Genomic DNA, 14,963 nt, shown 5'->3' with positions numbered 1-14,963 from the left:
AACAGTGCAAGAGGGTTCCCTTTTCTCCACACCCTCTCCAGCATTTATTGTTTATACATTTTTTGATGATGGCCATTCTGACTGGTATGAGGTGATACCTCATTGTACTTTTAATTTGCATTTCTCTAATGATCAGTGATGTTGAGCATCCTTTCATGTGTTTGTGGGCAATCTCTATATCTTCTTTGAAGAAATGTCTATTTAGTTCTTCTGCTCATTTTTGGATTGGGTTGTTTGTTTTTTATGATATTGAGTTTCATGAGCTGCTTGTAAATTTTGAGGATTAATCCTTTGTCCGTTGCTTCATTTTCAAATATTTTCTCCCATTCTGAGGGTTGTCTTTTCGTCTTGTTTATGGTTTCCTTTGCTGTGCAAAAGCTTTGAAGTTTCATTAGGTCCCATTTGTTTACTTTTGATTTTATTTCCATTTCTCTAGGAGGTGGGTCCAAAAGGATCTTGCTGTGATTTATGTCATAGAGTGTTCTGCCTATGTTTTCCTCTAAGAGTTTGATAGTGTCTGGCCTTACATTTAGGTCTTTAATCCATTTTGAGCTTATTTTTGTGTATGGTGTTAGGGATTGTTCTAATTTCATTCTTTTACACGTAGCTGTCCAGTTGTCCCAGCACCACTTATTGAAGATGCTGTCTTTTCTCCATTGTATATTCTTGCCTCCTTTATCAAAAATAAGGTGACCATATGTGCATGGGTTTATCTCTGGGCTTTCTGTCCTGTTCCATTGATCTATAATCTGTTTTTGTGCCAGTAGCATACTCTCTTGATTACTGTAGCTTTGTAGTATAGTCTGAAGTCCAGAAGCCTGATTCCTCCAGCTCCATTTTTCTTTCTCAAGATTGCTTTGGCTATTTGGGGTCTTTTGTGTTTCCATACAAATTGTGAAATTTTTTGTTCTAGTTCTGTGAAAAATGCCATTGGTAGTTTGATAGGTATTGCACTGAATCTGTAGATTGCTTTGGGTAGTAGAGTCATTTTCACAATGTTGATTCTTCCAATTCAAGAACATGGTATATATCTCCATCTGTTTGTATCATCTTTAATTTCTTTCATCAGTGTCTTATAGTTTTCTGTATACAGGTCTTTTGTCTCCTTAGGTAGGTTTATTCCTAGGTGTTTTATTCTTTTTGTTGCAGTGGTAAATGGGAGGGTTTCCTTAATTTCTCTTTCAGATTTTTCATCATTAGTGCATACGAATGCAAGAGATTTCTGTGCATTAATTTTCTATCCTGCTACTTTACCAAATTCATTGATTCGCTCTAGTAGTTTTCTGGTAGCATCTTTAGGATTCTTTATGTATAATATCATGTCATCGGCAAACAGTGTCAGCTTTACTTCTTCTCTTCCGATTTGGATTCCTTTTATTTCTTTTTCTTCTCTGATTGCTGTGGCTAAAACTTCCAAAACTATATTGAATAATAGTGGTGAGAGTGGACAACCTTGTCTTGTTCCTGATCTTAGAGGAAATGGTTTTGGTTTTTCACCCTCAAGGACGATGTTGGCTGTGGGTTTGTCATATATGGCCTTTATCATGTTGAGGTAAGTTCCCTCTATGCCTACTTTTCTGGAGGGTTTTTATCATAAATGGGTGTTGAATTTTGTTGAAAGCTTTTTCTGCATCTATTGAGGTGATCATATGGCTTTTCTCCTTCAGTTTGTTAATATGGTGTATCACATTGATTGATTTGCGTATATTGAAGAGTTCTTGCATTCCTGGGATAAACCCCACTTGATTATGGTGTATGATCCTTTTAATGTGCTGTTGGATTCTGTTTGCTAGTATTTTGTTGAGGATTTTTGCATCTATGTTCATCAGTGATATTGGCCTGTAGTTTTCTTTCTTTGTGACATCCTTGTCTGTTTTTGGTATCAGGGGCATGGTGGCCTCATAGAATGACTTTGGGAATGTTCCTCTCTCTGCAATATTTTCGAAGAGTTTGAGAAGGGTAGGTGTTAGCTCTTCTCTAAATGTTTGATAGAATTCGCCTGTGAAGCCATCTGGTCCTGGGCTTTTGTTTTTTGGAAGATTTTTAATCACAGTCTCAATTTCAGTGCTTGTGATTGGTCTGTTTATATTTTCTATTTCTTCCTGGTTCAGTCTCAGAAGGTTGTGCTTTTCTAAGAATTTGTCCATTTCTTCCAGGTTGTCCATGTTATTGGCACATAGTTGCTTGTGTTATTGGCACATAGTTGCTTGTAGTAATTGCTTATGATCCTTTGATCTGCAGTGTCAGTTGTTACTTCTCCTTTTTCATTTCTAATTCTATTGATTTGAGTCTTCTCCCTTTTTTTCTGGATGAGTCTGGCTAATGGTTTATCAATTTTGTTTATCTTCTCAAAGAACCAGCTTTTAGTTTTATTGATCTTTGCTACTGTTTCCTTCATTTCTTTGTCATTTATTTCTGATCTGATCTTTATAATTTCTTTCCTTCTGCTAACTTTGGGGTTTTTTGTTCTTCTTTCTCTAATTGCTTTAGGTGTAAGGTCAGATGGTTTATTTGAGTTGTTTCTTGTTTCTTGAGGTAGGAATGTATTGCTATAAACTTCCCTCTTAGAAGTGCTTTTGCTGCATCCCATAGGTTTTGGGTTGTCATGTTTTCATTGTCATTTGTTTCTAAGTTTTTTTTTTCCTTTTTTTTTTTTTTCCGGTACGTGGGCCTCTCACTGTTGTGGCCTCTCCCGTTGCGGAGCACAGGCTCTGGACGCACAGGCTCAGCGGCCATGGCTCACGGGCCCAGCTGCTCTGTGGCATGTGGTATCTTCCTGGACCAGGGCACAAACCCGTGTCCCCTGCATTGGCAGGAGGACTCTCAATGACTGTACCACCAGGGAAGCCCTCTAGGTATTTTTTGATTTCCTCTTTGATTTCTTCAGTGAGCTCTTGGTTATTTAGTCATGTATTGTTTAGCCTCCATGTGCTTGTTTTTTTTTTTTTTTTTTTTTTTGCAGTACACGGGCTTCTCACTGCTGTGGCCTCTCCCATTGCGGAGCACAGGCTACAGATGCACAGGTCCAGTGGCCGTTGCTCACAGGCCCAGCTGCTCCACGGCATGTGGGATCCTCCCGGACCGGGGCACGAACCCGCGTCCCCTGCATCGGCAGGTGGACTCTCAACCACTGCGCCACCAGGGAAGCCCATGTGCTTGTATTTTTTATGGATTTTTTCCTGTAATTGATATCTAGTCTCATAGTGTTGTGGTCAGAAAAGATACTTGATATGATTTCAATTTTCTTAAATTTACCAAGGCTTGATTTGTGACCCAAGATATGTTCTATCCTGAAGAATGTTGCATGAGCACTTGAGAAGAAAGTGTATTCTGTTGTTTTTAGATGGAATGTCCTATAAATGTCAATTAAGTCTATCTGGTCTATTGTGTCATTTAAAGCTTGTGTTTCCTTATTAATTTTCTCTCTGGATGATCTCCATTGGTGTAAGTGAGGTGTTAAAGTCCCCTGCTATTATTGTATTACTGTCAATTCCTCTTTTATAGCTGTTAGCAGTTACCTTATGTATTGAGGTGCTCCTATGTTGGGTACATATGTATTTATAGTTGTTATATCTTCTTGTTGGTTTGATCCCTTGATCATTATGTAGTGTCCTTCCTTGTGTCTTGTAACATTCTTTATTTTAAAATCTATTTTGTCTGATATGAGAACTGCTACTCCAGCTTTCTTTTGATTCCCCTTTGCATGGAATATCTTTTTCCATTCCCTCAGTTTCAGTCCATATGTGTCCCTAGGTCTGAAGTGGGTCCCTTGTAGACCATATATATGAGCCTCATTTTTGTATCCATTCAGCCAGTCTATGTCTTTTGGTTGGAGCATTTAATCCATTTACATTTAAGGTAATTATTGGTATATATGTATGTTCCTATTACCATTTTCTTAATTGTTTTGGGTTTGTTATTGTAGGTCTTTTCCTCCTCTTGTGTTTCCTGCCTAGAGAAGTTCCTTTAGCATTTGTTGTAGAGCTGGTTTGGTGGTTCTGAATTCTCTTAGCTTTTGCTTGTCTGTAAAGCTTTTAATTTCTCCATCAAATCTGAATGAGTTCCTTGCTGGGTAGAGTAATCATGGTTGTAGGTTTTACCCTTTCATCACTTTAAATATGTCCTGCCACTCTCTCCGGCTTGCAGAGTTTCTGCTGAAAGATCAGCTGTTAACATACAGGGGAATCCCCATAACGTTATTTGTTGTTTTTCCCTTGCTGCTTTTAATATTTTTTCTTTGTATTTAATTTTTGATAGTTTGATTAATATGTGTCTTGGCATGTTTCTCCTTGGATTTATCCTGTATGGGACTCTCTGTCCTTCCTTGACTTGATTGACTATTTCCTTTCCCATATTAAGGAAATTTTCAACTATAATCTCTTCAAATATTTTCTCAGTCCCTTTCTTTTTCTCTTCTTCTTCTGGGACCCCTATAATTCAAATGTTGGTGTGTTAAATGTTGTCCCAGAGGTCTCTGAGACTGTCGTCAGTTCTTTTCATTTTTTTTTCTTTATTCTGCTCTGCTGTAGTTATTTCCACTATTTTATTTTCCAGGTCACTTACCCATTCTTCTGCCTCAGTTATTCTGCTATTGATTCCTTCTAGAGAATTTTAAATTTCATTTATTGTGTTGTTCATCGTTGTTTGTTTGCTCTTTAGTTCTTCTAGGTCCTTGTTAATCGTTTCTTATATTTTCTCCATTCTATTTCCAAGATTTTGGATCATCTTTACTATCATTACTCTGAATTCTTTTTCAGGTAGACTGACTATTTCCTATTCATTTGTTTGGTCTGGTGGGCTTTTACCTTGCTCCTTCATCTGTGTGTGTTTCTCTGTCTTCTCATTTTGCTTAACTTACTGTGTTTGGGGCCTCCCTTTTGCAGGCTGCAGGTTCGTAGTTCCCGTTGTTTTTGGTGTCTGCCCCCAGTGGCTAAGGTTGGTTCAGTGGACTGTGTAGGCTTCCTGATGGAGGGGACTGGTTCCTGTGTTCTGGTAGATGAGGCTGGATCTTGTCTTTCTGGTGGGCAGGACTGAGTCCGGTGGTGTGTTTTGGGGTATCTGTGACCTTATCATGATTTTAGGCAGCGTCTCTGCTAATGGGTGGGGTTGTTTTCCTGTCTTGCTAGTTATTTGGCATAGGGTGTCCAGCAGTGTAGCTTGCTGGTCGTTGAGTGGAGGTGGGTCTTAGCGTTGAGATGGAGATCTCTGGGAAAGCTTTCGCCATTTGGTATTACATGGAGCTGGGAGGTCTCTCGTGGACCAATGTGCAGAACTCGGCTCTCCCACCTCAGAGGCACAGGCCTGACACCCGGCCAGAGCACCAAGACCCTGTCAGCCACATGGCTTCCTTCAACCAAGAAATGTTATTTTTGTCATTTTCAAAATGCTCAGCTGTTCTGACTTTTATCTTTTCCAGCTCAGTTTCTGACATCTGTTTGTTCCCAAGGGAGGAGGCCCAAGGCATGGGATGGGGGAGCAGCGTGGTGACGCTCTGGGCATCCTCCCTTCTCATCTCTCCATGTCCAGCATTCCTCTCGCAAGCACCTTGTTAATGCTTACTCTGCCACGATGTTCCAGGAACCATGTAGAGTGATAGAAACAGCCCTTGCCCTCATGGAACAGACAGTCTAATCAAATCCTCTTCTTCATAGCTCTTGGGACTTCAGGTGTGGTGTAACCTGGGGAGCCTCTTTGGTGGAGACTAAGGTCGAGTTAAGGCCATCTTTTTCCCAGGATCAGGCTTCAGACTCTAATGCTGCCAAGCTCTGTGATTTATCAACCCAGTTGCCTAAGCAAAAAACTGTCAGGTTTGACATGTTCAAGCTTTTCCTTAGCCTCAGACACCCTCACCCTGTCTCTCTCTTGCTCCCTTTCCCTTACATATCTCTTGACTCTTCCTCTCCATCCTCTCTGCCCCTGTCTTACCTCACTCTCTCTCACCTAGTCTCTGGTCTGTCTGCTTCCTTTCCTAACAGCCCTCACCCATCTGTTGTTCCCACTGTTCCTCACTGCTACTAGGGTTACCTGCCTGACATGTGAAACTATTTATGTTGTATCCTGCTCATGACTGTCAGTGGTGCCCTAACTTTCTGGCCTGATTAAAAGGGCTTTCAAGGCTGCCCTGGCCTGCCCGTTATTATTTTACGTCTGTCCTTCCTTTTAAGGTGGGCTTCTTGAAAGAGGGGCAGTGTATTTTCTGTTTCTGTTATTTACGGCACCGCCTGACATTTCATAGGTCCTTAAATAAGGGTTTGTTGAAGGAATGGATGAATGAACAAAAATATACTAAATTGTCATAGGGTTTTCATAGACTGCTTCCATCCACTATTTTAATGAAACAGGTATGACACTCCATAATCTACTTGCAATTTTCTAGGACATCTAGAAACTATCAAGGACCAGAGGTATCCCAGCAAAATTGATATTGAGAGGGTACTTTTATACTTTATTGGTCTTCTCTCACCAACTCTGAATGCTAAAGTGTTCTACAAGCTTAAAAGGTTTTAAAGCCTCTCACAGTCACCTATTATGAAAAAGCTACCCTTTTATGTGTGCCTTCTTTTTATATTACTCCTCATAACGATCCCAGAGGATATATTTTCCAGCAAGTACTAAGATGGCCAACTCAGACTCAGGGCACCCAGGTGTTTCTCATCCCAGCCCATCCTCTCCTCCCTTCCCCTCCATCAGGACCCACGTTCACTCCCATCACAGCCGAAGCCAGGAAATCACCTGTACCTTGTTTGCCTTCCCGGGAAACCCCACACTCCCCCGTCCAGAGCAGGCCTGGCCCAGGCCCATAGACTCCCTGACAGAGTTCGAAAGAGGAGCACATTTCCTGATGGAGGGGCTTGCCTGGAGAGGCCGGTTCCCCCATCGCAGGGTGCAGGCAGTTGGACTGGGTCAGAAAGGGAGAGCAATGCCTGAGGTGGTGCTGCAGGGGAAAGGCTTGAGGAAAAGGCAGCCACGGTCTCCTGGGGTGAATTCTAGACACCTCGCTGCTGCCAGGAGGAACAACTGGCCCCCGAGGATGTGCAGTGACATGGTGCATAGGGGTTGCTGCAGCCTTGGACCATGGCAGATACTGGATTTGTCCTTCCTCTTCCTGAAAGATGATAGACTTTCGGCCCACCTGCATGCATTTCACTCCCAAGTTCTGAACTCAGGCAGTCTCCCCACTGCACAGCCTTTGAGCCAGAGCCTGGTCCCCAGCACCTGGCCAGGCCCCTGGGAAGAGTGCCCTGTGACTATGGCTGGCGGTGGGGGGCAGGGGACAGGGGGTTGGGGGAGGGCAGGTGAGGCAGACTGAGATTTGCTTGATTGGTGTTGTGAGCCCGACTCCTTGCTGATTGGAGCGTCCTCACTGGCACCTGGAGCACGCAGGTGTTTCTCATCCCAGGAAGCCTCTGCCTCCGCAGAACTCCCGAGATCTCGCGAGATGGGGCTGGTTCTTGGAAGGGCGGTGGCGGCAGAAGCGTCTGGGCCTGATTCCTCTGAGACGCCCCGAAGGTCAGCGCTCCCAACCCATCCTCTTCCTCCCCCTCCATCTGGACCCACACTCACTCCCCCCCACACCCTGCAGCCCAAACCACAAAGCTCACCCTCCAGGCAGCTCCAACTCCACCCTCTTTGCTTACAAAGAAAAAGGAAAAACCCAAACTCGATGAAGCCTCCAGCCTCATAGGGAGAGTGCAAATGGAGCCGACCTCCAGCTTAGGAGGCGTCACGGGGACTGAAGACCTGTGGAGGGGGGCACTGGGAGCTCCTGGGAAGGCCAGCTGCAACCCCAGCGCCAGGGTACAAGGGCCTGGGAGCGCTGACGGTAAGAAAAGGGAGCCAGCACTCGGGGTCCTGTGCAAAAGATGGTACTAGGTTTGGTGGGAGACCCAGGAAGTGAGCACAGTGCGATGAGAGACACCAGAACAGACTGTGGGGCTTGGTGGTTGCGGAATTGGGGGCGGGGGCACGCATGGAGCCAAGGGAGAAGCAGAAAGTAGTTTGTTTCTGAAAGGAACACCCGTATCCACAGAGACATGCCTATGTTGGTTGTATCTTTCTGTTGCCAGTTACACAAATAATGATGATAATGAAAGTGCTTACTCTTTGCTAACTGCTCTATATTCATTATATCATCTATTTTCATATATTATCTTCATTTTATAGATGAGGAACCTGAGGGCAAAAGAGATCAAGTAATATGTCTAAGGAACTAGAGGTATTGAGGGGCAGCCAATGTGCAAATCCAGGTGTAAATCCAAATGCTCTGATTCCAGAGCATATATTCTTATCAAAATCAAGCTGAAAGTTGAAAAGGAAAAAAAAATTCTACTTCTGTTAACTGTAAACAGATGTTGAAGTTGAAAAGGAAAAAAGTTCTGCTTTTGTTTATTGTGTAAACAGTCATCTGCTAGTTTTTTATATAGGTTTTTCGTTTAATTCCCAACACCTATTTTTAGAAAGGCACAACTTCTTTACACAACGAATTTAACACGTTCTAGTGAGTTCTCATCTAGGAGTAATAATGATTACATTTCTCCGTCTTAACTGCTACAGATTCCTTGAAATTCTACTTGGTATTTGACAACTTTATTTTGATTGGACTACAGATGTAGGAAAAATTCTACACAAACCACAGGCATAGTAATTTGCGGTTCTCTTAGTGTCACAGTGATTTGTGTAAAATAGAAATTTTCATTTAAAATACATAATCTGTGGCAGCAGATAGAGAAACAGCACTTGACTCTGAAACCCCCCTCCATGCTTTGAAACCCTAATGAGGATGGTATCCAGAGCTTCTGCAAGCAGGTTTAATTAATTCTGAGAAGTACGCTTTCTCCTGGCAACAGCTTTTTTTTTTCCAATTTAAAGTCAAAGTTACTTTGAAAGCTGAGTAATATTTTCAAAATCAGTAAGTAAATACCATAACATAAAGCAATTATAGAACATAGAATCACAGAATTATAACAGTTGTCTGATTTTCAAGGTTACCAAGCGGGTAAGATGAGACGAAATTATTGTTAAACTGTGCTAAGCCTCTCTTTGCCAAAGTTGAATGTTTCTATTAGACCAATAAGCTTCATTACTTTGGGGACAGTTTGGACTCTTTCTCTTGGGATTATCTTGTTAGATGATTACAATGAGAAATGTGGATAAAAGATGATCAATGTTTTTCTTAACTTTGTTCAATAGGAAAATGTGAAAGAGGCCTTTTTCTTTTTCAGCCTTGCCTTACACCCAGATAAAACCCTTGTTGCAACTGGCCAAGTTGGAAAGGAGCCATATATATGTATATGGGACTCCTATAATGTCCAGACTGTGTCTATTCTTAAAGATGTCCATACACATGGAGTTGCCTGCCTGGCTTTCGACTCGGATGGACAGGTATGTATCTTTTTGCATTTTCTTTATCTTTAATGACTTCTCACAAGTCACCTAGAATTATAATGCACATAGCGTATAGGCTCAGAAGGTCTATCAACCCTCCCTATCTCCCCTTGTCAGCCTCCTAGAATCCTCATATGTTTGGTCCTTTTCCACACTCACGGAACTGACATCCAGCTCTGGATAGGACCTAGTTTTGGTTCCCCCAGTCTCACTATTAGGTTAAAAAGCCTCCAGAAAGGAAGCTGTAAACTTCATGTTGATTGGGTTCATAGTGATTCAGTGATTCTACTTTGTCTTCCATTGTTAGCTTCCTATTTGGAATGAGGGTTGGACTGAACCTTTTTCACTGACCTCAAGCCCTGGGTATCTCCTTGGTTCCCCTTGCTTTCAGAAGATAGCATCATCTCTTAATAATTCATTGAGAAGATTCTATTTGATTCTTTAACCTTGAGGTGACTTCTAAATCCTTTCCCCTACCCACTCACCTCAATTCAAGCAGTCACTGATCCATGTGTATTTATTAGTTTCTTTACGGTGACTCTGACATTCATTCTCTCCTTCCCATTCTCCCTGCCACCATCCTTTAAGTTCCAAATCTGTGTCATGCCTGACAGTTTAAGTAACCTCTTAACTGGTCTTCACACAGTCAATTTCTTGCTAATGCATTTCACCAACTGAAAAAAGTGTCAGAACGTTGTTTAAAAATAACAGAAGCTTGGAGTATTCCCTGAATGAAGTCCACACTTTGTGGCTGGGCATTCTAGGCTGACCAACTTTTCTAGCCTTCTCTTCACTATTCCCTTGCAGTCAAGTTGGACAAGTCAGAGAGATTCCTCTACCAGACCAGGTACTTTGGCACCTCTAGACACTTTCTTATTCTGCCCTCTTCACCTCCAGTGCCCTGCTCACCCTGTTTGCCCCTTAAAGTGACTCATTCTTCCAAGACACTTCATAGGTCTTCATGAAGCCCTCCCAGTCTTCCATTCCAACAAAGTATCTCTCTTTCTGTGGACTTCCAGCAACACTTGATAGAAAAGATTTGTTAATGTGTTCTAGATACCAGTTCCATCTCAATTTTTAAAAGATGTTAAAGAGAAGGGAGTGGAAGCGTAGAGGCCTCATTCCTGGCTCCCCCTGCATTCACCTCCTCACGAAGGCCATGCCTTTTCTTCCTAGCCTTCTCCACGTTCCTAGGACACCCTTCCTCTGTCTCTTTCACTCTTGTATTAATGCCAGTTAGTTCCTTTAGTCTATTTTTTGGTAAATTTTAGAGTTACTTCTCTAAGTCCATATTGTGGAAAGACCTGTGAAATTATTCATAGAAGATTGACCAAACTGAGAGTTTGCAGGTAGTTCAGATAGGACTTGACCTGGTTTGGGTAACTTTTTAAACAGTTAAGATTTACTTTGTGTTTTCTGCTATTTTGAGAGAGTAGTGATCATTCTATTCATTTTTCTTTCCAGAATTAGATTCAATACATATGTGGACCCCTGGTAAATATGTTTTTGATTTAACTACTCTATAATCTTGTCCAGTTTAGTCAGGATAAGCATAAGTTCTACTGTATATCCAGGTCTAAATAGAAATAGCTAGATAGTAACATGTATTCAGATTTGCAGTTATTGACTTCCTGACTAAACTCAATGAATGTGTCAGGATGCATATGTATGTACAAGTGTAAATGAATGCTTTGATGTGAACTTACATGCACATTCTCTATCTGATTTTGCTTTTCTAGCAAACATTCTTTATCAAAATCGCAAGAAAAATGTAATGTAGCAGGGGGAAATCCAGCTGTAACTTTTAGTTCTTTGTTCATGTTATTTTGTGTTAGAATCCTAGCTATTTTTTTAGGTTCCATTTTGAAGGTAGAGACGGGGATGGACTGCATGGTGCTTTCACAACTGTCAGTTGAGAAAAATAACCTCCTATTTGTTTGCTGTGATGGATTTCGTGGCTTGTTGATGCCTATTGCTTCAGATCTGCCTTTTTCCCTGGACAGAGTTCACTGGAATCGAGTGGTATTTAGAAAATGACAAATGGACCATCACCTCACAAGCATCAAAAGGCAATTGAAATGCTTTTCAGGTAGCAATGGGGCCTGTCACTGCAAATGAACAGAATAGATTTATTTTGGCTTTTTCTCAATCTTTTTCACATTTCTTATGTGGGTTTTACTTTAGTGCCCATGTTTATGTTAACTGCTTTTTCTGCTTAAGTAAAGAGAAAAGAAAAAAATAAGCTGAATGGAATTCACCCACTTCAGATTTTCATATATAGGTAAAAATACAACCATGTCTTAAAATCATTTCCATTACTGGAACTCTCAATTGAAAATTACAGCAAAGACCTCCTTTCAGTAAGCACCTATTTTAAAACCTCCAACTATATATTTTTTATACTAAATATCCCTAATGGGGCTTCCCTGGTGGCGCAGTGGTTGAGAATCTGCCTGCCAATGCAGGGGACACGGGTTCCAGCCCTGGTCTGGGAAGATCCCACATGCTGTGGAGCAACTAGGCCCATGAGCCACAACTACTGAGCCTGCACGTCTGGAGCTTGTGCTCCACAACAAGAGAGACCGCGACAGAGGCCCACGCACCGTGATGAAGAGTGGCCCCCGCTCGCCGCAACTAGAGAAAGCCCACACACAGAAATGAAGAACCAACACAGCCAAAAATAAATAAATAAATAAATAAAATAAAAAAAAAGAAAGCAAGGATGTTTAAAAAAAAATATTCCTAATGGAAGCTACCTTTAGTGAAGAAACCTGAATAATCTCTGTATAACACTAAATGTATTTAGCCATATATGGCTATCTATCATTGCATATATATGCATGTACACACAGTGAAATACATAAGCTCACATACTGTTATACTTGGGTAGTGATGTTTTTAAAACCTTTTGACTTATATTATTTCACTGATCCATACAACAATACTACTTTGTAGACAGAAAAAATATTTTACACTCATTTTACAGTTGAAAAAACTGAAATTTAAGGAGTTTAATTTTCTAAGGTCTTATGTCTGGGTAATCATGAAGTCAAAAGGGAAGCCAAATCTACTTACTCCCAGCCCAGACCTCTCTCTGTTACATAGTGCTGTTTCTATGCTGCTAGAAGCTCTGATTTTGGTGTCCATAATATATGTTTTGACCCTGTTAATTTTGTATACACTCAGGTGTGGGATTTTTTTTTCCCTTTGAGGACAAGGTCTGATCTGAATCCAGTGAATTTAGACTGGGAGATGAAGTACCAGAGTACTTTTACTAAAATTATGTATCCTTCCGTAGTCACTCCAAATGTTTGTGAAATTATGAAAATTAAGAAGAATGAAGATAATGTTCATTTATGGGATTTCTTCTCCATGTGTTTGTCAAACCTTTCATTTTAACAGTTTGGTGAGGCTTTTAGACTACAGAATCCTAGATGCTCTTAAAACCATATTAAGATCTTAAATTTGAAAATTTAATTCCTGCCTTCTAGTTCTGTTCCTATGATTTCCACTGATTAATCAGAGACTTCATGAGATTTTGCATGTTTCCTATGTTTAAGAAGGACAAATTGGTTGTAGGTTTTAGGTTGTCGAAATTTTAGTATATGCTAATGGAATAATATCTACTGTGATCTCTTTAGTTTTGGATTTAAGATGGGTTTTGAGAAATCATTTTTTTCACAAGAAATTCAATACTTGGCCCATAGTAGGTAATAAGAACTATTTATCGAAAGACGGAATGGATAATAGGAAGTTTTCCCATCATTTTCTGGTATTAAATTATTGTTCTTATTCTTAGCGTTTAGCCTCTGTGGGATTGGATGCCAAAAACACAGTCTGCATTTGGGACTGGAGGAAGGGAAAACTTCTGGCCTCAGCCACTGGCCACTCCGACCGGGTAAGAAGACCTTGTTGGATCAAGCCATGCAGGTTTCATTACTGTGGGGGAACTGTGATGTAGCTTCTCAGAGTTGTAGTATTTTTTAAAATAAAATTTTCAAGTGTAGATCCTCCCTCCATATGCAACTTAAAATCTTACTGTTTATAAAAAGTAATTTACGATTAGTAGCTATCTAGGCATGATCTCTTCTGGTGATCAGATGCTTTATTTAAATTGTTACTGTTATTCATAGGCAAAACAAATTTTTGATACTGGCATTTAGCTTCATAAAATAAAAGGAGAATTGAATTTGAAATTATATGCACTGTTTAGGTGTATTCATTTAGAAATGGAAATAGTTGTTAGAAAATAATATTCACAAGATATGTTTACAAGTGTATACATTTGAAGTTCAAATGAATGTAATGACAACTGTGTGATTCTTTGTTATATTCAAGAAACTGGAATATAAATTGTGGCCTGCTTACCATTCGTATTGAAGTCATTGTGGTCGTAGATGATAATTCCATGTAGCCATAGCTGGCAAGATGGGGTAGGAAGCAGGCATGTGCATTAGCTGGTCAGAAATCTATTTCTCCAGTGTCTAGAATAATTAAAATAATTTGGCTATTTTATTATCTTGATTTTCTAATTTAAAAAAATGAATTTGCATACTGTCTTACATTGATTCCTAGTTGTTCTGTATTTCTGCAAAGTATAACTCCATGCAGAATGAGGCCCTAATTAAATGTAAATTCACTGCCTCTTGATTGGTGTAAACTCTAAAAGATTTCTTTATATGAATGGCATATTCATCTAGGAAGAATTCTCATTTTAAGGGGCCCCCATAGTTTTTACTGAACATTTGGGCAAATTGTATTCGAGGATTAAGTCCTCAGAAAGTCCAGGAGTGATCAGCAATGGAACGTTAGTGTTGGAAGAGGCCTGGCACCCCTCTGGCGCAATGGTTCCCACCACTGGCTACACATCCTGGGAAGATTTTAGAGTATAGTGATGCTTGGGCTTTACTATTTAATTGGTATTAACTTAGTACTTAATGAACAGGTTGAAAATATTTGTGATTCTTGCATTTGGGTTTTTTTCCTACATTAAATTATATCAGTGTTTATTCTCAATTTATTAATTTTATTTACTTATTTATTTTTAATATAATTTTTATTTTATATTAAAGTATAATTGATTTACAATGTTATATTAGTTTCAAGTGTACAGCAAAGTGATTCAGTTATATATATACATATATCCATTCTTTTTCAGATTCTTTTCCAATATAGGTTATTATACAATATTGAGTATAGTTCCCTGTGCTATACAGTAGGTCCTTGTTGATGATCTATTTTATATATAGTAGTGTGTATATGTTAATCTCAAACTCATAACTTATTCCCCCCCCATTTTTCCCCTATGGTAACCATAAGTTTGTTTTCGAAGGCTGTGAGCCTGTTTCTGTTTTGTAAATAAGTTCACTTGTATCAGTTTTTTAGGTTCCACATATAAGTGATATCATGTGATATTTGTCTTTCTCTGTCTGACTTACATCACTTAGTATGGTAATCTCTAGGTCCATCCATGTTGCTGCAAATGGCATTATTTCATTCTTTTTTATGGCTGAGTAGTATTCCATTGTACTTATACCACATCTTCTTTATCCATTCCTCTGTTAATGGACATTTAGGTT

At 40.0% G+C, this 14,963-nt stretch overlaps 1 protein-coding gene across 1 annotated transcript in view; it reads left to right on the top strand.

Moving 5' to 3' along the window:
• The window catches only part of EML6 (EMAP like 6), a 372,392-nt gene that overhangs the window by 165,929 nt on the left and 191,500 nt on the right, over nt 1-14,963 (top strand). The window contains exons 3-4 of the mRNA XM_081254742.1: nt 9,222-9,381; nt 13,184-13,282. Of these exons, the coding sequence (XP_081110868.1) occupies nt 9,222-9,381; nt 13,184-13,282 (259 nt within the window). The remainder of the gene's footprint in view (nt 1-9,221; nt 9,382-13,183; nt 13,283-14,963) is intronic.

The sequence above is a fragment of the Mesoplodon bidens genome (genome assembly GCF_964165515.1).
Source record: "Mesoplodon bidens genome assembly, chromosome: 14".
In the NCBI taxonomy this organism is placed as follows: domain Eukaryota; kingdom Metazoa; phylum Chordata; class Mammalia; order Artiodactyla; family Ziphiidae; genus Mesoplodon; species Mesoplodon bidens.
Note: the sequence above shows the minus strand (reverse complement) of the source record. Positions and strands in the feature narration are given on the sequence as shown.